This window comes from Aquarana catesbeiana, linkage group LG12 (assembly GCF_042186555.1).
Source record: "Aquarana catesbeiana isolate 2022-GZ linkage group LG12, ASM4218655v1, whole genome shotgun sequence".
Classification (NCBI taxonomy): domain Eukaryota; kingdom Metazoa; phylum Chordata; class Amphibia; order Anura; family Ranidae; genus Aquarana; species Aquarana catesbeiana.
In genome coordinates this window covers 225,562,540-225,586,906 of record NC_133335.1, presented here as the reverse complement: position 1 = coordinate 225,586,906, position 24,367 = coordinate 225,562,540, and the positions used below count along the sequence as shown (strand labels likewise).

The following is a 24,367-nucleotide window of genomic DNA, read 5'->3' as shown; positions in this document are numbered from 1 at the left end:
GAGCGTCTGCCTCTCCTTGGTGGCCTTCCAGACATACAGTACAATTAGATTAGCAAAACAACGCCTGAAGTTTATCAAAAACAGTACACCAGGAATGGCCTACAGTCAGGTATAGGCTAGGCTAGACTATATATATATACAAGCCTGTATATATATATATATATATATATATATATATATATATATATTAAATGAACTGCAGCTCACTGAGTCACCTGCCTGAAAGTGTCTTTGAACACGTACTCCAGGAATGGCCTACTGTCAGGTATAGGCTTGGCTGCACTACAATGCAGTGGATATATATTTTATGAACTGCACCTCACTGAGTCACCTGCCTAAAAGTGTCTTTGAACATGTACTCCAGGAATGGCCTACTGTCAGGTATAGGCTTTGCTGGATTACAATGCAGTGGATATATATTTTATGATCTGCACCTCACTGAGTCACCTGCCTGAAAGTGTCTTTGAACACGCACTCCAGGAATGGTCTACTGTCAGGTATAGGCTTTGCTAGACTATGTGTATATACAAGCCTGTGTGTATATATATATATATATATATATATATATATATATATATATATATATATATATATATATATATATATACAGGCTTGTGTATATATATATAGTCTAGCGCACACTTTGGCTGTGTGTGCTCTGACTGTGTGCAATCTGACTGTGTGCACTCTGACGGTGTGCAATCTGACTGTGTACACTCTGACTGTGTGCGCTCTGACTTTGTGCAATATGAGTGTGTGCAATCTGACTGTGAGCGCTCTGACTATGTGCAATCTGACTGTGTGCGCTCTGACTGTGTGCAATCTGACTGTGTGCGCTCTGACTGTGTGCAATCTGACTGTGTGCACTCTGACTGTGTGCAATCTGACTGTGTGCGCTCTGACTTTGTGCAATATGACTGTGTGCAATCTGACTGTGTGCGCTCTGACTTTGTGCAATCCCGACTGTGTGCAATCTGACTGTGTACACTCTGACTGTGTGCACTCTGACTGTGTGCAATCTGACTGTGTGCGCTCTGACTGTGTGCGCTCTGAGTTTGTGCGCTCTGACCATGAGTTTGTGCGCTGCACACCATGCCATGCTGTACTGGCATCATACATGGCCCCATCAGATCCACATCCAACTAACATACAACACAAATTTTTACGATAGAAGCCAATTATCTGCACACGCAGGGCTGGGACAAGGGGTGGGCAGTAGGGAGTTGCTGCCCTGGGCACAGATTGGCAAGGGGGCAATATATGCAGGGTGGTACGCCCCTACTACGGCATGTATTAAGAGTGGAGGGAGGGGGCGCAATTCTGGACCCTTGCCCTGGGCGCTGGATGAACCTGTCCTGGTACTGTTCATATGTATAAACTGAAGAAGAAAATCAACACAAATAAGGGGAGAGCATGCAAACTCCATGCAGACGCAGTAGTCAGCAATAACTGAATCCAGGACCTCGGTGCTGCAAAGCAATATTACTCATCGTGCAGCCATTGTTCTGTCATCCTTTGTTCCTATTTTTCGATCACCGCCTCCGTTGTTACATTAGAAATAAAGTATCAGAGGAAATGATTGGACGGCGGAGACGTTTGTGGAAGTGTACAGAACATTCTGAATAGCGACATTCCTGCGGAGTCCTCCTCCACATTCTGTACCGAATTCTATTTCTGTGACTCGTGGGCGTCCTTAAATAAAGAGAAGACTTAGGAAAGGTTTAAACTTACAATGATATGAAAATAATGATGACGAAGACGGAGCAAATATAGATTTTCCCATCACAATTTCTAAACAATCAGGTTACGCTCCAGCCGGGATTGTTGACTGCCGAGAAAGTAAGTGGAAAGGGGGAGGGTTGGGGCTGCTGTTTTAAGGCCCCAAATGGAAGAGCCCAATAGAAATCAAACTTTAGCTCTGGTTCCCACCAGTGGCACTTGTAATGCGATTTGACAGTTCAAAATCACATGACAAGCCGCACGCTATTTGCGGCAATAGAACCGGTCAATTCATGGCAACTACTTTGAAAAAGGTTCCGGCACTACTTTTCTGCGATTTCATTGCAGCTTGCATTGACTTCTATTAAATGAAGTCGCAAGCCGCAATGAACATCATAATCGCACTGATCTGCGGCTTTGAAATTGCGCTGATGTAGCATGATTTCAAAGCCGCACTGGTGTAAATTAGGGCTAAGAGTCGCTGTTGTGAGTGTTGAGGATTTTTGAAAATTAATTATTGCACAGTACAAGCAGCTACAGCAGTGTTTCTTAACCACTTAAGCCCCGGACCATTTGGCTGGCCAAAGACCAGAGCGTTTTTTGCGACTTGGCACTACGTCGCTTTAACTGGCAACTTGCGCGGTCGTGCGCCGTGGCTCCCAAACAAAATAGATGTCCTTTTTTCCCCCACAAATAGAGCTTTCTTTTGGTGGTATTTGATCACATCTGCGGTTTTTATTTTTTGCGCTATAAACAAAAAAAAAGCGACAATTTTGAAAAAAATAAATATTTTTTACTTTTTTCTATAATAAATATCCCCCAAAAATATATAAAAAAAATTTTTTTTCCTTAGTTTAGGCCGATATGTATTCTTCTACATATTTTTGGTAAAAAAAATCGGAAGCGGTTATTGATTGGTTTGCGCAAAAGTTATAGCGTCTACAAAATAGGGGATAGTTTTATGGCATTTTTATTAATATTTTTTTTTTTTTACTAGTAATGGCGGCGATCAGCGTTTTTTATTATGACTGCGACATTATGGAGGACAGATCGGGCACTTTTGGCGCTATTTTGGGGCCATTCACATTTATACAGCGATCAGTGCGATTAAAAATGCATTGATTCCTGTGTAAATGTGACTGGCAGTGAAGGGGTTAATCAGGAGGGGGCGCTGCAGGGGTTCAGTGTGTCCTAGGGAGTGATTCTAACTGTGGGGGGGAGGGGCTATGTGTGACACGACACTGATCACCGCTTCCGATCACAGGGAGCTGTGATCAGTGTCCTGTCACTAGGCAGAACGGGGAGATGCTTGTTTACATCAGCCTTTCCCCGTTCTTCCTCTCCGTGAGATGATCGCGGGTATCCCTGCGGACATCGAGTCCGCGGGACCCGCGATCGCACTCACGGAGCTCGCGATGACCACACGGCGGCAAATTTAAACCTGTACGCCCATTTGCCTGTCCGTGCCATTCTGCCAACGTAAATGTTCGTGCGGCAGTCGGCAAGCGGTTAAATCATGGGTCTGGATCCACACTGGGAGGTGTTTGGTATAGACATGTGCACTGCCGAAAAATTTGTTCATTTTCGTTTCATTATTATTTTTTTGTTTGTTTGTTTGTTTTTCGGGTCATTTGTTATGATCGCAATTCGTAAATTCGAAGATTTGTAAATTCATATATTCATTAATTTGTAAATTCGAAAATTCATAAATTCAAAAATTCAAAAATTCATAAATTCGAAGATTCGCATATTCGCAAATTTGAAAATCTGAAAATAAGAATGAAAATCCAAAAATTTTAAAGAATAACTAACTTTTAAGTCATAGGTATTGGAATTTCCTTTCAAATTTGGCTGTTAGTGAACATAACGAATACGAATTTATCTGAAGTTACGAATTATCCAAATTGATGAATGCCGCATCTAAACAAATGGACGGAACAAATTAATAATAAATAATAAAAAGTTTTTATTATTATTATTATTATTATTAATAATAATAATAATAAATATTGTTATTTATTATTATTAATTCATTACGTTCCATTCGTTTAGATACGATGGCATTCGTTATTTCAGATATTTCGTAACTTTGGATAAATTCGCATTCGTTGCGTTCACTAACAGCCAAATTTGAAAGGAAATTCCAATACCTATAATTTAATAGTTAGTTATTATTTCAGGTATACGAATTTTCGGGATTTCGAATTTACGAATTTTCGAGATTACGAATTTTCGAATATTCCAATTTACGAATAGTTGGAAAAATTTGTCAAACCGTTTTTTTGTTAGTTCGGATGTTCCCGAATTAACGAATTTGTCGAAATTCTTTAAAAAACCAATTTGGAACGTAACGCATTGCACATGTCTAGTTTGGGATGGGTTACCCACCTGTCTTTGTTTTCCACGTGCGAAATCAACAGATCATTAGCAAGCAGCATTATCGGGGAGCCATGGCAGAAAATTCTTTATAATAAAAGCCTTATGCCGCGTACACACGGTCGGACTTTTCGTCTACAAAAGTCCGACTGACGCCGACGGACTAAAGCTGGCTGACAATCTGATCATGTGTGGGCTTCCCTGGACTTTCAGCGGACTTTCAGCTGACTTTTCCAGCCTCAAATCTGACGGACTTTAGATTTGAAACATGCTTCAGATCTTTACGTCGTAACTTTGCCGGACCCAGAAATCCGCTCGTCTGTGTGCTAGTCCGACGGGCAAAAACCCACGCTAGGGCAGCTATTGGCTACTGGCTATCAACTTCCTTATTTTAGTCCAGTGTAGGTCATCACGTACGAATCCGTCGGACTTTTGTGTGATCGTATGTAGGCAAGTCTGCTCGTAAGAAAGTCTGCCGCAAGTCCGCCAAAAGTCCGCCAAAAGTCCGCCAAAAGTCCGCCAAAAGTCTGTCGAAAGTCTGTCGGACAGGCTGTCGGACTTTTGTAGACGAAAAGTCCGACTGTGTGTACGCGGCATTAGATCTGACCTCCAGCCTTCCCTTCAGTCTTGCACGGTTGTACAGGCTCCTCTCCTGGCCATTTCTCCTCATCATTACCTATGCAGGCTCTGCTCTATGTTTCAGCACTGTGACTGCACTTTACTGCTCCCCTCTGTAAAGGGACACTTACACTTGTGTTTGGGGTGTGGTAAAAATGCACGGCTAACACACATTTTTTTTCTGCCCCCAGCTGCTCCCCCCTTATGCTGCAAAGGCAGTGGAGGGGGAAGTACAGATGCCACGGCGAACATTATCCCCGCAGTACTGCCTGCTAAACTCAGTTGAATGGGGGTTTTCCCTGCAATCACCCCGCATCCATATGCAATGCATGCGGTTGTTGCGCGCTAGTGTGAGGCTCAAGGGGTTAAAGCAGGAGGTGACTAGGCAATACATCGCCTCCTGCCTGCCTATGAAATGCTGTCCGAAGAGGACTTCAGAGAGCATCGCTGGTGTAAACGAGGCCTTCATCATGCTGTTCAATCTGGTTGGAAAGCAATACACCCTTCATGTGGTTGAGATTTTACCTCCGCTGACATACAGAAGACCAGTACAGGCAATGTACAGTATTTGTACGTGTAGCCAGGTTCCAGGCTTCCTTTAGTCTAATGAGGACCTCCAGAGCCAGGGACAGCTGACATCCTTCTCTGTAGAGTGGGTTACCAAGCATAGTGGGTGTAATGCAAGATAGATTCATGGGCGCCAGACACTTCTTGAATGCAAAGAGATTTTATTTCTCTTGAACAGAACTGTGGGAGAGAAGGTTTAGGGCCAGGTCACCCTTAAGGTAGTTGCAATGTTAATTGGCTGACTCTGAGACTTCTATAGGTAGACAGCCATGCAGGGAAAGGCACCCAGCAAGACACCACATCTAAATGCGTAGGAATACTGTCTTAGAACAGTTCCTAACACAAGTTGTAACGAGTTCCTTTACTTTTCTACAATCACTTCTTGTAGGTTATCAACCCACTGAGCTCCCAGTCTCTCTCTCTATAGGCATGCTGATTCACTGCCACTGAATTCCATGAGCTCTTCCAATCTTTACGTTAGTATCTTCCTCAAGCGTCACCCCCACTTCTCTGCTGGGTCCCTAGTTTGGCAGTCCAGATACTTTTCAAGCTTCACCCCACTGGCCTGCTTAGTCCCTGGCTTGACACACAAGGCTGCTCTGCAAGCGTCAACTCCGCTGGCTGGGTCCCTGGCTTGACACCTGCTGAAGTTTCCCAATTCTTCACTGTCCCCAGTTGGTGAGAATACTGCTCCGGTACTCGTTTCAGTTACTCACTGTGGTCCTTGGTAATAAGGTGGTTGGAGATATAAAAGAAAAAGAAAGGGCGCACCAGCCTTGTGCATTATCCTTTGGATGTATTTATTAAAAATGTTAAAAAGAAAACTACTCACAAACAATGGTATAAATTCTCGCAATATGAATAGTCATCAAGTAGCAGCATACAGTCAAAGATGAACAGAACTCTCCAAGGGTCACAGAGGAACTCACAGAAATCACTGCCAGTTGACGCGTTTCGAAGGGACCACCCCTTCTTCCTCAGAGCTCGGCAGTGGGCACTCCTTCAGCAATTCCCATATATATATATATATATATATATATATATATATATATATATATACACACACACACACACACACACACACACACACATATGTATGCACATATGCACCTTCAATCAGTCAGCCAATCAAGGGCCTAAGCCCGATGGGTGGCCCGAACGGTAGAACTCCCACTGGGGGGGGCATTACTTAACCCTTGCTACATACAGTAGCATACATTACATGTATGTAGCAAGGGTTAAGTAATGCCCCCCCAGTGGGAGTTCTACTGTTCGGGCCGCCCACTGGGCTAAGGGGAAGGGGCTTAGGCCCTTGATTGGCTGACTGATTGAAGGTGCACATGTGCATACATTTGTGTGCGTGTGTGTATATATATGGGAATTGCTGAAGGAGTGCCCACTGCCGAGCTCTGAGGAAGAAGGGATGGTCCCTTTGAAACGCGTCAGCTGGCAGTGATTTCTGTGAGTTCCTCTGTGGCCCTTGGAGAGTTCTGTTCATCTTTGACTGTATGCTGCTACTTGATGACTATTCATATTACGAGAATTTATAGCATTGTTTGTGAGTAGCTTTCTTTTTAACATTTTTAATAAATACATCCAAAGGATAATGCACATGGCTGGTGCATCCTTTCTTTTTCTTTTATATCTTTGACTAATAGGGTCCCCCATCCTTGAGGGCAGTAAGGCCTGTGTCATTATATAGCCTGCTTGGTAATCCACTTGTGCGCAGGAGCGTTTCTTCTCTGCTAATAAGGTGGTTGGCCCCTTAGTGGCGACAGCTTCCCCTCTACCTCCGACCAAAACAGGTTCTCCGGCCAGCAGAACCGTCACTTATGGTTGGACTGCAAGCCGCAGTCCGAACCCTACGCTGCTCCACCAAGACTTAGGATGAACTCAGTTGATCCCTAAGAATGAGCCAAGCTAACTACACCTGGCAGGTAAATTTAGGAGCAACCCTGCCTAAACATCAGGGTGCTACATCCTCCCCCTGCCTACAAAATTACGTCTCGGAGTTTGCATAAAAAATAATTTGAGCCCTCAAGCCTGGGAGCGAATGTCCTGGCAAAAACTGGGATGGGTGGGGAAACAGAAAAGAATAACAATGACAGCAGTACCTGTGGCGTACCACATGAAACAAACATGAGTATCAAACACATGAGAAATGGTAGGTCATATTTGACAGATAAATATCAAAAATTATGTACAATTTTAAAGGTGAGGTGCCACCCAAATATTTAAGGCAGACATAAGCAATGACCTTATTTCCTAACTATCTATCTAATATATACAATGATAAGAGGGTATAAAAGGGTTAGTGTTGTGGTCAGGTTCAATCCCTGTCTTTCCTTGTCCAAGGAAGATATACTGATGCGGCAACACCTGAAAGAGAAATAAACAGCAATGCAAAGGCCTATAATAGGCCTATCCTATAATAACACAGTGCAATATGTACATACGTGATTAAGTGGTTTGGAATTGACCTCAGCCAAGAACAGCATAGCAGTGTAAGTACACCAAAAAAAAATTGCAAAAAAATGGCAGTGTTTACATCTGCCGGAAGTGACACCATGATGTTGCTTTTGGCCTCCGAGGGTCATAGAGATGGCTGGGAAGCTCTATGGTAAACCGATGGCAGTGGCAGATTCATTCTCTGGCTCCCTGATCGCACAGAAGAGACCGGAGAAGTACCGGAGGGCAGGGGGGGACGGAGGGGACTTCCCTTCCTGCCGCTTGTAAAAGCAATCAAGGGGCTTAACAGGCACTAATATTTTTGTTGCACCCTGAAAATCCAGTTTCTGTACTCCTAAAATGTATTTTTTATACTACTAATGGCGGTGATCAGCGACTTATAGTGGGACTGTAATAGTTCGGCAGGATAAGAAACAGAAAGATCATTCCCTTTGTCAACACAGGGCTCTGGGTTGTGATTGGACACAGCAGTTCAGCAGGTCTTAGCTATGAATCATTGGCTGCGACCTGCAAACTAAATTCCGTTGTGTACAATTACAGCAGAGCCAGCAGGCAGAGGGTAGCGCGCACCCTGAACCCAGAGGAAAGCTGCGACGTACAGGTATGTTATGGTGCCTGTACAAGCCGCCCATCCACACTATATGTACTGCGGCGGGTCTACAAGCAGATAATATTGGAACACTGTGTTTTTACACAGTTTTATATACACTTGGACATTTGTATTTTGTTATTTATTTATGATTTTTTTTCACTATTTGCACTTTGATTAAGCAGGTCACATATGCACTTCACACTTTGTGTTTATTGAGTTCATATAGTGCTGTGCTTGTTTATTATATTTCTTTGTAAATTTGGTATCACAAATTGTGTGCTGGCAGCTGTATTTTGTTACAATTCTCTTCTGTGCAGTTTCATTTTTTATTTTTATATTTTAAACAATAAGAAAACATGTCATAAATCAAAGACTAATCAATACAAAGGACACAGTACGGGGGGGGGGGGGGGGGGGGGCAGAAGGACACAGTACAGGGAGGAGCAGAAGAGCATAGTATAGGGGGAGCAAAAGAGCACAGTACAGGGGGGAGCAGAAGGACACAGTAGAGGGGGGTGCAGAAGGCACAGTACGGGGGGGAGCAGAAGGGCACAGTAAAGGAAGGAGCAGAAGGCACAGTACAGGGGAGAGCAAAAAGGCATAGTATGGGGGAAGCAGAAAGAAACAGTACAGGGGTGGAGCAGAAGGACCCAGTACAGGGTGGTAGCAGAAGAGAACAGTACAGGGGGGGGGGGGCGCAGAAGAGAACAGTACAGGGGGAAGCAAAAGGGCACAGTGCGGGGGAGCAGAAGGACACAGTACAGGGGGTGAGCAGAAGGACACAGTATGGGGGGGTGCAGAAGGGAACAGTACAGGGGGAGCAGAAGGGCACAATACAGGGGGAACAGAAGGCACAGTACGGGGGGAGCAAAAGGGCACAGTATGGGTGGAGCAGAGGGGCACAGTACAGGGGGGCAATAGAAGAGCACAGTACAGGGGGAGCAGAAGGGCACAGTACAGGGAGAGCAGAAGGCACAGTACGGGGGGGGGGGGGAGAAAAAGGGCTCAGTACAGGGGGAGAAGAAGGCACAGTATGGGGGGGGAGAAAAAGGGCACAGTACGGGGGGAGCAGAAGGGCACAGTACAGGAGGGAGCAGAAGGATACAGTACAGGGGGAGCAAAAGGGCATAGTACAGGGGGAAGCAGAAGGGCACAGTACAGGCGGAGCAGAAGCCACAGTATGGGGGGGAGCAAAAGGGTACAGGGGAGCAGAAGGGCACAGTACGGGGGGAAGCAGAAGAGCACAGTAAAGGGGGGAGCAGAAGGACACAGTACAGGGAGGAGCAGAAGAGCACAGTATAGGGGGAGCAAAAGAGCACAGTACAGGGGGGAGCAGAAGGACACAGTAGAGGGGGGTGCAGAAGGCACAGTACGGGGGGGAGCAGAAGGGCACAGTACAGGAAGGAGCAGAAGGCACAGTACAGGGGAGAGCAAAAAGGCATAGTACGGGGGAAGCAGAAAGAAACAGTACAGGGGTGGAGCAGAAGGACCCAGTACAGGGTGGTAGCAGAAGAGAACAGTACGGGGGGGGGGGCGCAGAAGAGAACAGTACAGGGGGAAGCAAAAGGGCACAGTGCGGGGGAGCAGAAGGACACAGTACAGGGGGTGAGCAGAAGGACACAGTATGAGGGGGTGCAGAAGGGAACAGTACAGGGGGAGCAGAAGGGCACAATACAGGGGGAACAGAAGGCACAGTACGGGGGGGGAGCAAAAGGGCACAGTATGGGTGGAGCAGAAGGGCACAGTACAGCGGGGCAATAGAAGAGCACAGTACAGGGGGAGCAGAAGGGCACAGTACAGGGGGAGCAGAAGGCACAGTACGGGGGGGGGGGAGAAAAAGGGCTCAGTACAGGGGGAGCAGAAGGCACAGTATGGGGGGGAGAAAAAGGGCACAGTATGGGGGGAGCAGAAGGGCACAGTACAGGAGGGAGCAGAAGGATACAGTACAGGGGGAGCAAAAGGGCATAGTACAGGGGGAAGCAGAAGGGCACAGTACAGGCGGAGCAGAAGCCACAGTATGGGGGGGAGCAAAAGGGTACAGGGGAGCAGAAGAGCACAGTACGGGGGGAAGCAGAAGAGCACAGTAAAGGGGGGAGCAGAACGGCACAGTACAGGGGGGAGCAGAAGGGCACAGTATGGGAGGGGACAGAAGGACACAGTACAGGGGGGCGGGGAGGGGCATAGTATGGGGGGAAGCATGAGGGTAGAAGAGCACAGTACAGGGGAAGCAGAAGAAACTGTCTGGGGGGGAGCAAAAGGGCACAGTACAGGGGGAGCAGAAGGCACAGTATGGGGGGAGCAAAAGGATTCGGGGTAGCAGAAGGGCATAGTACTGGGGGGAGCAGAAGAGCACAGTACAGGGGGGGCGCAGAAGAGCACAGTACAGGAGGGAGCAGAAGGCACAGTACGGGAGGGAGCAGAAGAGCACAGTATAGGGGGGAGCAAAAGGGCACAGTACGGGAGGAGCAGAAGGGCACAGTATGAGGGGGGAGCAGAAGGGCACAGTACGGGGGGGGGGAGCAGAAGAGCACAGTATAGGAGGGGGGCAAAGGGGCATAGTACAGGGGGGAACAGAAGGGCACAGTACAGGGAGAACATAAGGCACAGTACGGGGGGGAGCAAAAGGGTACAGGGGAGCAGAATGGCACAGTACGGGGGGAGCAGAAGAGCACAGTATAGGGGGAGCAGAAGAGCACAGTACCGGGGGGAAGTAGAAGAGCACAGTGCAGGGGGGAGTAAAAGAGCACAGTACATGAAGGAGAAAAAGGCATAGTACGGGAGGGAGCAGAATGGCACAGTACAGGGGGGAGCAGAAGAGCACAGTATAGGGGGGAGCAGAAGAGCACAGTACAGGAGGGAGCAGAAGAGCACAGTATAGGGGAGAGCAGAAGAGTACAGTATGGGGGGAGCAGAAGGGCACAGTATGGGAGGGAGCAGAAGAGCACGGTACAGGGGGGAGCAGAAGACCACAGTACAGGGGGGAGCAGAAGAGTACAGTATAGGGGGGAGCAGAAGAGCACAGTATAGGGGGGAGCAGAAGAGCATAGTACCAGGGGGAAGTAGAAGAGCACAGTACATAAGGGAGAAGAAGGCATAGTACAGGAGGGAGAAGAATTGCGCAGTACAGGGGGGAGCAGAAGAGCACAGTATAGGGGGGAGCAGAAGAGCACAGTACAGGAAGGAGCAGAAGAGCACAGTATAGGAGGGAGCAGAAGAGTACAGTATGGGGGGAGCAGAAGGGCACAGTACAGGGGGGAGCAGAAGAGCACAGTACAGGGGGAGCAGAAGAGTACAATATAGGGGGGAGCAGAAGAGTACAGTATAGGGGGGAGCAGAAGAGCACAGTATAGGGAGGAGCAGAAGAGCACAGTACAGGGGGGAGCAGAAAAGCACAGTACAGAAGGGAGCAGAAGAGTACAGTATAGGGGGGAGCAGAAGAGCACAGTACAGGAGGGAGCAGAAGAGCACAGTACAGGGGGGAGCAGAAGAGCACAGTATAGGGGGAGCAGAAGGGCACAGTACAGGAGGGAGCAGAAGAGCACAGTACAGGGGGGAGCAGAAGAGCACAGTACAGGGAGGGGGGGCAGAAGAGCACAATACAAGAGGGAGCAGAAGAGCACAGTATGGGGGGGGGCAGAAGATCGCAGTATGGGGGGGGAGCAGAAGGGCACAGTACAGAAGGAAGCAGAAGAGCACAGTACAGGGGGGAGCAGAAGAGCACAGTATAGGGAGGAGCAGAAGAGCACAGTACAGGGGGGAGCAGAAAAGCACAGTACAGAAGGGAGCAGAAGAGTACAGTATAGGGGGGAGCAGAAAAGCACAGTACAGGAGGGAGCAGAAGAGCACAGTACAGGGGGGAGCAGAAGAGCACAGTATAGGGGGAGCAGAAGGGCACAGTACAGGAGGGAGCAGAAGAGCACAGTACAGGGGGGAGCAGAAGAGCACAGTACAGGGAGGGGGGGCAGAAGAGCACAATACAAGAGGGAGCAGAAGAGCACAGTATGGGGGGGGGCAGAAGATCGCAGTATGGGGGGGAGCAGAAGGGCACAGTACAGAAGGAAGCAGAAGAGCACAGTACAGGGAGGGGCAGAAGCGCACAATACAAGAGGCAGCAGAAAAGCACAGTATAGGGGGAGCAGAAGAGCACAGTAGGAGGGGGGGAGCAGAAGAACATAGTACAGGGGGGGCAGAAGGGCACAGTAGGAAGGGAGGAGCAGAAGAGCACAGTACAAGTGGAGCAAAGGGGCACAGTACAGGGAGGAAGCAGAAGGGCACAGTATGGGAGGGGGCAGAAGGGCACAGTACAGGGGGAGGGGAAGGGCACAGTATGGGGGGGGAGCATAAGGGCACAGTAAGGGGGGAGCAGAAGGGCACAGTACGGGGGGGAGGAGAAGGGCACAGTACGGGGGGGGAGAAGGGCACAGTACGGGGGGAGGAGAAGGGCACAGTACGGGGGGGGAGAAGGGCACAGTACGGGGGGAGGAGAAGGGCACAGTACGGGGGGGGGGGAGAAGGGCAAAGTAGGGGGAAGCAAAAGGGCGGCACAGTACATATTATATGTCCTCTCACACTATAGTTTCCTTTCATTTGTAGGTGGAAATCCCATCCCACTGAATCCACAATTTGGTTCCTGCAAACTCTGTCAGAAGGTAATGATTTCCTTTGCAGGGAGTGTGGAAGGAATTCTGGGGACACACAGCGATGGGGACAAGGCAGAGCTGCACAAAGTCATTTGAAACTCGACCCCGGCCATGTCCCTCCGTCTGGATGAGACTCAGGGGCCAAAATTACTTCTTTCCCACAGCTGAGCTCTATTAATATCCCTGGGAGAGCTGCTGACACCCCGGAGGGCACCGAACGACTCCGATCCTCCGTACCTTTCCCAACCGTCCACAGAAAATTATTATAAATCTGCACGTGAGTCAATTCACCGACTGATATTGTATTGTGTGTGTGTGGGGGGGTCAGTTTCTACAGGGGGGGGGGGAGTTCTGTATTTGGATCAGTTATAATACATAGAGAGGGTCAATATCTATCTATCTATCTATCTATCTATCTATCTATCTATCTATCTATCTATCTATCTATCTATCTATCTATCTATCTTAACATACATGCACACACACAGCATATACAGTACATGTGTATGCATCCCTTATTATCTATCTCTCTATCAATCTATCATTTATTCTATTATCTGCTCTATTATCTATCTGTCTATCTATCTATCTATCTATCTATCTATCTATCTATCTATCTATCTATCTATCTATCTATCTATCTATCTATCTATCTATCTATCTATCTATCTATCTATCTATCTATCTATCTATCTATTATGTCTGTATCTCTTTTCTCTTCCTGTAAAGGTAAATATGGGGTTCCTCACATATCTGATATTGCCGTTGCTCCTCCTGGGAATCAGCGGAATTATCTATATCTATCGGGAGGTTGTGCGGCTGATGTCGCGGTCAGCATTGAAGAATAAAGTGGTTGTCATTACGGATGCCATATCCGGGTTGGGGAAAGGTGAGTCTCTGCTTTTCCTTTGTCTTATTTTTTTTTTCTAATTTTTTATTTATTTATTTTTTGTTTCTTTGTTCTATATCTGTCATCAAGTGTTGTTCTGAATATTACAGTCCTAAAAATTCAAAATGATACAATTCAAAATGATTCCTCCCCAGCCTGAAAGGCTCGCCCCTTTCATTCATTGGATTTCAGTTCACACTGATGCGGTGCAAAATTCTCAGCGAATTCTGTGCGGCTTCCACACTGCATCCAAATCGCACCCCGTTCTTGCGAACTGCTGCGGGCGTGTATGTTAACAACACCCCAAAATCGGTTCACATAATGCAATGCGATTTGCAGAATCTGGTTCTGGTGCGGCTAAAAAAGGGTCCTGCACGATTTTGGTGTGGATGCGATGCAATTTGAGCCCTCCAGAATCAATGGCTCAAATCGCACTGCGGCAGAATTGCAAGTGATTTGTACAGAAATGCGGTGCGATTCCTGTTCAGATCGCACGCAGTTCTCGCACCGCACCAGTGTGAACCAGGTCTCAACAATGGGCATGTGGGCATTACCTATGCCTATAGATATACCTATACCTGCCTAGGAACACCCACTTCTCCAGACTGACACCCACCCAACATGCTTTTGGCTCTGTATCCTTCTTGGGAATAGCTGCACATACAGTGCCTTGAAAAAGTATTCATACCCCTTGAAATTCTCCACATTTTGTCGTGTTACAACCAAAAATGTAAATGTATTTTATTGGGATTTTATGTGATAGACCAACACAAAGTGGCACATAATTGTGAAGTGGAAGGAAAATGATAAATGGTTTTCAACATTTTTTTACAAATAAATATGTGAAAAGTGTGTGGGGTACATTTGTATTCAGCCTCCTTTACTCTGATACCCCTAACTAAAATCTAGTAGAACCAATTGACTTCAGAAGTCACCTAATTAGTAAATAGAGTCCACCTGTGTGTAATTTAATCTCAGTATAAATACAGCTGTTCTGTGAAGCCCTCAGAGGTTTGTTAGAGAATCTTAGTGAAAACAAACAGCATCATGAAGGCAGAGGAACACACCAGACAGGTCAGGGATAAAATTGTGAATAAGTGTAAAGCAGGGTTAGGTTATAAAAAAATATCCCAAGCTTTGAACATCTCACGGAGCTCTGTTCAATCTATCAGTGGCGGATGGTGCTCCATCGGTCGGTCAAGGGGGGGGGGGGGACAGACCTGACCACAGATCCATCGCTATAGCCCATCACCATGCACCATACCCAGAAACACCCCCCCCTCCAGTTGCTCACTTACTCTGTGCAGAACGGTGCTCAGCACATGGGGATGCCTGCTGCTGGCTAGTGGAATGAACGGAGTCGGGCAGAGCAGGAGAGGATAACGTGTTTTAATTAATCTGCAGCGGCTTCCCACCTCTGTCTCCTCCGTGTCCCCCCTCAATCTTCTCCTCCTGGCCAATTGGGTCTTCGGACTCCTGGCCAATGGGATCTTAGGACTCCCGGCCAATGGGGTCTCAGGAGCCGCTTCCTGATTGGCCGGGAGGAGAAACAGGAAGATATTAGCGAATATGAATTCGCTAATGTCACACAAGTGGGTGGGCTCGGGGCCTCAGGCTCTAAACATGTGCTTCTAAAGAAAAAAAAAAAAACATCTGTTCAAATCCATGCGTCCGGCGCCCTGCATGTAGATTAGGGGCCGGACGCATGGATAGGGGAGGGCGACACCCGTGGGCCCCCTATGGATGGACCGCCACTGCAATCTATCATCCGAAAATGGAAAGAGTATGGCACAACTGCAAACCTACCAAGACATGGCCGTCCACCTAAACTGACCGGCCGGGCAAGGAGAGCATTCATCAGAGAAGCAGCCAAGAGGTCCATGGTAACTCTGGAGGAGCTGCAGAGATCCACAGCTCAGGTGGGAGAATCTGTCCACAGGACAACTATTAGTCGTGTTCTCCACAAATCTGCCCTTTATGGAAGAGTGACAAGAAGAAAGACATTGTTGAAAGAAAGTCATAAGAAGTCCTGTTTGCAGTTTGTGAGAAGCCATATGGGGGACACAACAAACATTTGGAAGAAGGTGATCTGGTCAGATGAGACCAAAATTGAACTTTTTTGCCTAAAAGCAAAATGCTATGTGTGGCAGAAAACTAACACTGCACATCACTCTGAACACACCATCCCCACTGTGAAACATGGTGGTGGCAGCATCATGTTGTGGGGATGCTTTTCTTCAGCAGGGACAGGGAAGCTGGTCAGAGTTGATGGGAATATGGATGGAGCCAAATACAGGGCAATCTTAGAAGAAAACTTGTTATGCCGCGTACACACGAGTGGATTTTCCGTCGGAAAAACTTGGATGGTTTTTCCGATGGAATTCCGCTCAAGCTTGCCTTGCATACACACGGTCACACAAAAGTTCTCTGAACTTTCGACCGTCAAGGACACAGTGACGTACAACACTACGACGAGCCGAGAAAATTAAGTTCAATGCTTCCGAGCATGTGTCAAATTGTTTCCGAGCATGCGTAGGAATTTTGCGCGTCGGAATTTGTACAAAGGATTGCATTTTCGGATAGGAACTTTTTCCGATTGAAAAATAGAGAACATGCTCTCAATCTTTTGCTGGTTGGAATTCCACCAGCAAAAGACCGATGGAGCGTACACACGGTCGCATTTTCCGACAAAAAGCTCTCATCAGGGTTTTGCTGGCGGAATTTCCGATCGTGTGTACGCGGCATAAGAGTCTGCAAAAGACTTGAGACTGGGGCGGAGGTTCACCATCCAGCAGGGCAACGACCCGAAACATACAGCCAGAGCTACAATGGAATGGTTTACATCAGTGGTCTCCAAACTGCGGCCCTGGGGCCGGATGTGGCCCTTTGCTTGCCTTTGTCCGCCCTTGAGGCATTATACCTGCCACTGACACCAAAAATGGGGCATAATTTTCACTGACAACAAAAATGGTACTCTATTTCTCCCACTGACACCAACTTATTCTTCCCCTAATACCAAAGGGGGAAGCATTGTTTACACCCACTAAGCACAGTCCGGCCCCTCGAAAGTCAAAAAGGACAGTAAATTGGCACTTTCTTTAGAAAGTTTGGAGACCCCTGGTTTAGATCAAATCATATTCATGTGTTAGAATGACCCAGTCTAAGTCCAGACCTAAATCCAATTGAGAATCTGTGGCAAGACTTGAAAATTGCTGTTCAAAAACGCTCTCCATCCAATCTGACAGAGCTAGAGCTTTTTTGCAAAGAAAAAGGGGCAAAAATGTCACTCTCTAGATGTGCAAAGCTGGTAGAGACATCCCCAAAAAGACTTGCAGCTGTAATTGCAGCGAAAGGGGGTTCTACAAAGTATTGACTCCGGGGGGCGCCATACAAATGTACCCCCCACACTTTTCACATATTTATTTGTAAAGAAAACCATTTATCATTTTCCTTCCACTTCACAATTATGTGCCACTTTGTGTTGTTCTATCACATAAAATCCCAATAAAATACATTTACGTTTTTGGTTGTAACATGAGAAAATGTGGAAAATGTCAAGGGGTATGAATACTTTTTCAAGGTACTGTAAGGGTTTAGTTCTAAAGGGGAACACGCATGTAGTAGAGACTCCGATGGGACTCCATTATTCAAGGCCCAAGCCACATAAACACACAACCCATACTCTATTCTATCTGATACTAAAACAACATTTCTGCCTATACACACACTGTAAACACCAACAGAACATCTAACCCAATGGTAATAATAGTGGAATATTTCACTTACTTGTGGATATTGTTCTCCAGAATGTTCCAGGGTGTTCCATGCGGCTGGGGCACGGCTGGTCCTTTGTGGGAAAACATGGGAGAAGCTGGAAGCGTTACATGACGCCTTGATAAGTGTCGCTGATCCGAGTGTGGTAAGACATTTACAGCGTCCCCCCACCCATCATTTATAATTTAACCACTTCCAGCCCAGGCCAATTCTGGCACTCCTCTCCTTCATGTTAAAATCATCGTTTTTTATTTGCTAGTAAATTACTCAGAACCCCTTAAACATTATATATATATATATAGATCTATATATAGATATAGATCTATATATAGATATATATATAGATCTATATCTATATATATCTATATATATATATTTTTAGCAGAGACCCTCAATAATAAAATGGCGGTTGTTGCAATTTGTTCTGTCACACAGTATTTACGCAGCAAATTTTTAACCACTTAAGGACTGAGCCTCTTTTTGACACTTGTTGTTTACAAGTTAAAATCATTTTTTTTTTGCTAGAAAATTACTTAGAACCCCCAAACATTATATATATATTTTTTCAGACACTCTAGAGAATAAAATGGCGGTTGTTGCAATACTTTGTCACACCTTATTTGCGCAGTGGTCTTACAAGCGCAATTTTTTTTTTGGAAAAAAATACACTTTTTTGACTTAAAAAATAATACAGCAGTAATATTAGACCAATTTTTTTCATATTGTGAAAGATAATGTTACGCCGAGTAAATTGATACCCAACATGTCATGCTTCAAAATTGCGCTCATGGAATGGAGACAAACCTTTACCCTTAAAAACCTCCATAAGCAATGTTTAAAAATTTCTACAGGTTACATCAGGGGTCTTCAAACTGCGGCCCTCCAGTTTTTTAGGAACTGCAATTCCCATCATGCCTAGCCATGTCTGTGAATGTCAGCATTTTACAATGCCTCATGGGATGTGTAGTTCCACAACAGCTGGAGGGCCGTAGTTTGAGGATCCCTGGGTTACATGTTTAGAGTTACAGAGGAGGTCTAGGGCTAGAATTATTGCTCTCGCTCTAACGATCGCGGCGATACCTCACATGTGTGGTTTGATCACCGTTTTCATATGCGGGTGCGACCTATGTATGCGTTCACTTCTGTGCGCAAGCTCAGCAGGACGGGGCGCCTTAATTTTTTTTTTGAAATTCATTTTACTTTTTAGTTTTACACTGTCCTTTAAAAAAAAAAAAAAATTGGGTCACTTTTATTCCTATTACAAGGAATGTAAACATCCCTTGTAATAGAAAAAAAAAGCATGGCAGGACCTCTTAAATGTGAGATCTGGGGTCAAAAAGATCTCAGATCTCACATTTACACTAAAATGCAATAATAAAAAAAAAAAATGAAACGTCATTGTTTTTTTGCAAAAAAAAAAGAATTTTCCCCTTTGGGCGGAATTGACGTTGGACGTCGCTTCCGCCATTCAATGTTATGGAGCCGGGCGGGGGGCCATCTTTCCCTCACTCGGCTCCATGCCTGTCAGCGGGAAGGACGCAATCGTCTCCGCTGCTACCGATGGCTCCGGTAAGCATTGGAGATGACCGGAAAGCGGCGGGAGGGGGGCCCTCTCCCGCCCCCGATAAAGGGATCTTGCGGCGAATCCGCCACGGAGAACACTTTCATCTGAAAACCATAACAATGGTATTTGGCGTCAAAGTACCGACGTACAATGAAGGCGATTTGCGCTAAGTGGTTTTAAACTTTAACCACTTCACGTCCAAGGACATCATATGACATCAGATATTTAAGCGCCGCATTTCTTATGGAACCACCCAATGTGTAACATGCAAGAAACAATGTTTATAAACAATGTTCTTTTGATTCTATTTCAAAACCATAGATAAAGTTTTGAATGCATTGGACTTTGTTTTTTTCACTGTCATTTTATAATCAAAAAAACATTGTTTATAAACAGTGTTTCTTGTATGTTACACATTGGTTGGTTACATAAAAAATGCGGCGCTTGATCATTCGATTAAAGTTTATTACAATAAATTGTCATTGCTGCTGATACTAACCTCGAGGGAGGAGGGTCAGTGCAGGCTCTGGGCTGTATGAGAGAGACATTCCTAGCTCAGAGCCCTGCAGCCAGCTACCCCGCTGGGGCCCCCCGACAGTAGCGGAACACCAGAGCCTGGCCGCAAATGCGACCTTTTGACGCCTTGTTGTTCCGCCACTGACCATAACCATACAATATGAGGTTAAACCTAAACACTTTCAATTTGTATGCAATCAGGCGGGCCCTTGCTGCAAAACGCGGGACACGCTTGCGATCCCATTACTTATGGGACTCCTTTTGGGGGTGACAGGCGTCCCGCGATTTTGTTTGCGCAAGTGTGCCGTGACTTGTCGGGCGACAATCGCAGCAAATTTGCACCGTGATTGGAGTGCCTTTGAAAGTAACGGGATCGCAAAGGTGCCCCACGTTTTTGCAGCGATTTGGGAATCGTGGGCAGAATCGCGGCGATTCCGCCCTGCGATCAGGTGCACCTAGGTGTGAACGGAGCATAAGACTTGTGCCTAAACTGCTGTACCTCTAAAAATAGATCCCCATTCTGGGTAATTTGTCAATTTGTCGCAGGTGTTGAAGCAAAGCATCGCAACAGCAGCTGCATCCCCATAGACCTGAATGGGCTGCCTGCACATCGCTCCTGGCGGCTAGATAGATAGGGGAATCGCACCAAGCCAGAATGCTGTGCTGCTTACAAATAAATGTCATTTAGAAACACAAACTTTAAACCTGACCTGTAATATGTGTCTGTCAGACCTTCACACCGAAGCTGGTTCTCCTGGACATCAGTGAGGTCGGGGAAATCGAGGCCATCGGTAAGGAGATTCTGGACTGTTACGGCTGTGTAGACGTATTAATCAATAACGCCAGTATGAAGATCAAGGGGCCGGCGCAGAGCGTGACACTGGAACTGGACAAGAGAATCATGGATGCCAACTATTTCGGCCCCATCACCTTAGTCAAAGGTCAGACGGACTCTGAATTATTCCATATGGTGGATGGGATTGGGGATTTATTGCAACTTATTTGATTTTTTTCTCGTCCTCAGCAATCCTGCCACATATGATTTCTAGAAGAACCGGTCAGATTGTCCTGGTGAACAATATACAGGGGAAGCTGGGAGTTCCATTCCGAGCCGCATGTGAGTATTACTGGAGTAATGATTGCTGGACCGCAAGCATGAAAATATAAGAACTCTCCTCTCCTGAAATACTCTGCTCTGCTGGAGGACTCTGCTCCTTCCTCTATAACTCTTCTCTCCTTAAATACTCTGCTCTACTGGAGGACTCTGCTCCTTCCTCTACCCAACTCTCCTCTCTTCAAATACTCTGCACTGCTGGAGAACTCTGCTTCTTCCTCTATAACTCTAACTCTCTTCAAATACTCTGCACTGCTGGAGGACTCTGCTCCTTCCTCTATAACCCTTCTCTCCTGAAATACTCTGCTCCTTCCTCTATAACTCTCCTTTCCTGAAATACTTGGAACTGCTGGAGGACTCTGTTCCTTCCTCTATAACTCTCCTCTCCTTAAATACTCTGCTCCTTCCACTATAACTCTTCTCTCCTCAAATACTCTGCTCTGCTGCTGATTATAATACAATGAGGAGTATATTATTGATATCAATATTATTTCAGTGCCTTTGTTCCAAGTATAACCATTTTGTCATTTTGTATCCCTGTGCAGATGCCGCCTCTAAGCACGCAATCCAAGGATTCTTCGACTGTCTCCGCGCTGAAGTGGAAGAGTTTGATGTGTTTGTCAGCACTGTGAGCCCCACCTTCATCCGATCGTACCATACCCAGCCAGAGCCCGGGAACTGGGAGGCCTCCATTTGGAAATGTAAGATAAAATATCATTCTTATAATTTCCCATAAACCTTGGTGTGCTTCTACAGGGGGAGTGTTGAGGGATGATGATGTCGGGGTGATTGGGGCACTTTATATAGAAGGGTGGAAATTCATATTGTAAACATTATCACATTTCCTCCTGGAGCAATGCCATTTGGGTTTTTTTTTTCTTTTTTGGATTGTCAGGTTTCTGGAGTCCAAGGGAAGATCTCACTATTTTTTACTATTTAGGAGTCACCAAGTGGAGCAACCATTGTTGTACTGCTTAAGATTTATTATTACTGTGCTGGCAGTGACAGTTCATTGCAACAATGTATAACAGTAACAGCTTACTGCCTCAAGCTGTCCATTCATGGATCAAAATTTGGCTGGTTCAGCAGGACCGGCTGAATTTCAATCCAAGTATGGGCACCCTGGTTGTACAGAAGTCGATCAATCTATCGAGATAAAAAGAAAAAGGGGCGCACCAGCCATGTGCATTATCTTTTGTAAAAGTATTTATTATATAAAATGATAAAAGAAATGACTCACAAGTGGTTGTGGAACAAGGTGCAATGTGAAAAATGCATTCCTCCACGACCTTTGGAAGGTTTCGCTCATCATAGAACCGTTTGCTGCTAGTCGGTGCATTTTTCACATTGCACCTTGTTCCACAACCACTTGTGAGTAATTTCTTTTATCATTTTATATAATAAATACTTTTACAAAAGATAATGCACATGGCTGGTGCGGCCCTTTTTCTTTTTATCTCGTTGTCTACTAGGATTCCCCATCCTTGAGGGCAGCAAGGCCTGTGTCGTTGTACTATTTGTCTGGTTGTCCACTTGTGCGCAGGAGTCATTTCTTTTTCTGTTATCGATCAATCTATCCTTTGACTTCTGTACAACCACTCTGTCAGGTTTTTTTCCCTGAACGATCAGTGTGGCCGGCTATAGCCGGCAACACCGGTTATTGTGTTCTGACGATGGAGGCGGCTCCCCACCGTGAGAACACAATAGTACAGTGGGAATGATTCCCCCATCCACCTCGAATGTGTGGATGGGGTAATCGGATCACACACGATCCACGTATGGGCTGCTTTAATCTTCTAATCCACTCCATCCTTGACTAGGTTGCATCCCCCCAACAACTGCTATAGCTCCGACCTATTCTGTAGCACAGTATGTAGTGTGCACTGAGCTTGCCCTCACACACCGCCTTTGTCCTTTTGACTAAATTGGATCTGCATCAGAAAGATGTGGACGGGAAGCTCTGGATCTACCACAAATTTAATATCCCAGAGTGAAATGGAGTCTGTACTGTAGGGTGCAGTGACTCTCCTCGGGTAGCTCCCAAACCCAAAATAGCCTCAGAAAAGGCACCCTGCATAAGGGTTTAGGATGGCAAAAGAGCACCACTCCAATGGTTTCAGAGTGCAGAATTCTTTGTTTCATCATTAAAATAGGGTTCAGAAACTGGTTGTAGAGATCCTGAAGGCTGTGAAGATTCTAGAGGACTCTGTGGTTACTGTGGAGATCCTGGAGGATTCTGTGGGGAGTGAGGAGATCCTGGAGAACTCTATAGAATTTGTGGAGATCTCTAAAGGACTCAGTGGAGAGTGTGGAGATCTTGGAGGACTCCCTGGAAGATGTGAAAATCCTGGAGGACTCTGTGGTGGTTGTGGAGATGCTGGAGGACTTTGTGTAAGTTGTGAAGATCCTGGAGGACTCTGCGAAGGTTGTGAGGATCCTGGAAAAGTCTGTGGAGGTTCTGCAAATCCTGAAGGACTCTGTGGACAGTGTAGAGATCCTGGGGGACTTTTTGGAGAGTGTAGCGATCCTCAAGGACGCTGTGGAAAATTGTCTAAATATTTGGAGGACTCTGTGGATGGTTTTAGAGATCCTGGAGGACTCTTTGAGGAGTGTGGTGATCCCTGAGTTTTCTGCAGAAAATGTGGTGATCTTTGCAAAAATCTGTGGAGATTCTGAAGAGCCTGGGGGACTTTGTGGTTAGTGTGGAGATCCTGGAGGACTCTGTAGAAATTGTGGAGGACTCTGTGGAGGGTATGTATATCCTCTCTGTGGATAGTGTAGAAATCCTGGGGAACTTTGTGGAGAAGTAAAGATTCAGGAGATCTTTGGAGGACTCTGTGGAGATCCTGGAGAATTCTATGGAGGTTTTGGCAGTCACTGGGGAACTCTGTGGAGAGTGTGAAGATGCTGAAGGACACTGTGGAGATTGTGAAGATCCTGGGGGACTCTGTGGAAATTGTGGAGATCCTGGAGGATTATTTGGAGAGTGTGGAGATCCTGGAGGACTCTTTAGAATCTGTGGAGATCTATTGAGAACTCTGACTGCTGGAGGACTCTTTGGAGGTTGTGGAGACCCTGGGGGATTAGACTTAGACTCAATGTACCATTGGAAAATTTTGAGCTAGAAAAAGATCTTGAACCTGAATGTTTGCACCCCCTGAAGAATAGATTTACTGACTTGAAACACGCCGTGTGTCATTACATGTTGTGCATGTTATAGGTTCTATCATTTGTCCAGCAATTTCGTCTTTGATTATATAATTTAGTTGCCATTACATCTATGTATTTGTTTTTACCTTGCTAATGCACCTTTTATGCTATTTTAAGAAATTCAGTCTTTACATTTTAAAAATTTTTTGGACACTTTGCTGCATTAAAGTCCCCACATCTAGAGGGTATATTCTATATATATGTATACTATTCCATTTCTTAATAAAGGGAAGAGATCCAAACATATTAGAAAAGACTGCTTACATAGACACCACCCATCCTTCTCTTGTAAAGTCCAGCAGGCTAATGAGACACCTTA

The 24,367-nt window shown here is 45.9% G+C and overlaps 1 protein-coding gene across 1 annotated transcript in view; it reads left to right on the top strand.

Annotated features, from left to right (window-relative positions):
• The first annotated feature begins 1,690 nt into the window (after window positions 1-1,690).
• The window catches only part of DHRS7C (dehydrogenase/reductase 7C), a 28,066-nt gene continuing 5,389 nt past the window's right edge, over window positions 1,691-24,367 (top strand). The window contains exons 1-7 of the mRNA XM_073606797.1: window positions 1,691-1,839; window positions 12,935-13,258; window positions 13,711-13,870; window positions 17,677-17,789; window positions 20,455-20,665; window positions 20,749-20,841; window positions 21,384-21,539. Coding sequence (XP_073462898.1) covers window positions 13,717-13,870; window positions 17,677-17,789; window positions 20,455-20,665; window positions 20,749-20,841; window positions 21,384-21,539 — 727 coding nt within the window. The 5' untranslated portion in view covers window positions 1,691-1,839; window positions 12,935-13,258; window positions 13,711-13,716. The remainder of the gene's footprint in view (window positions 1,840-12,934; window positions 13,259-13,710; window positions 13,871-17,676; window positions 17,790-20,454; window positions 20,666-20,748; window positions 20,842-21,383; window positions 21,540-24,367) is intronic.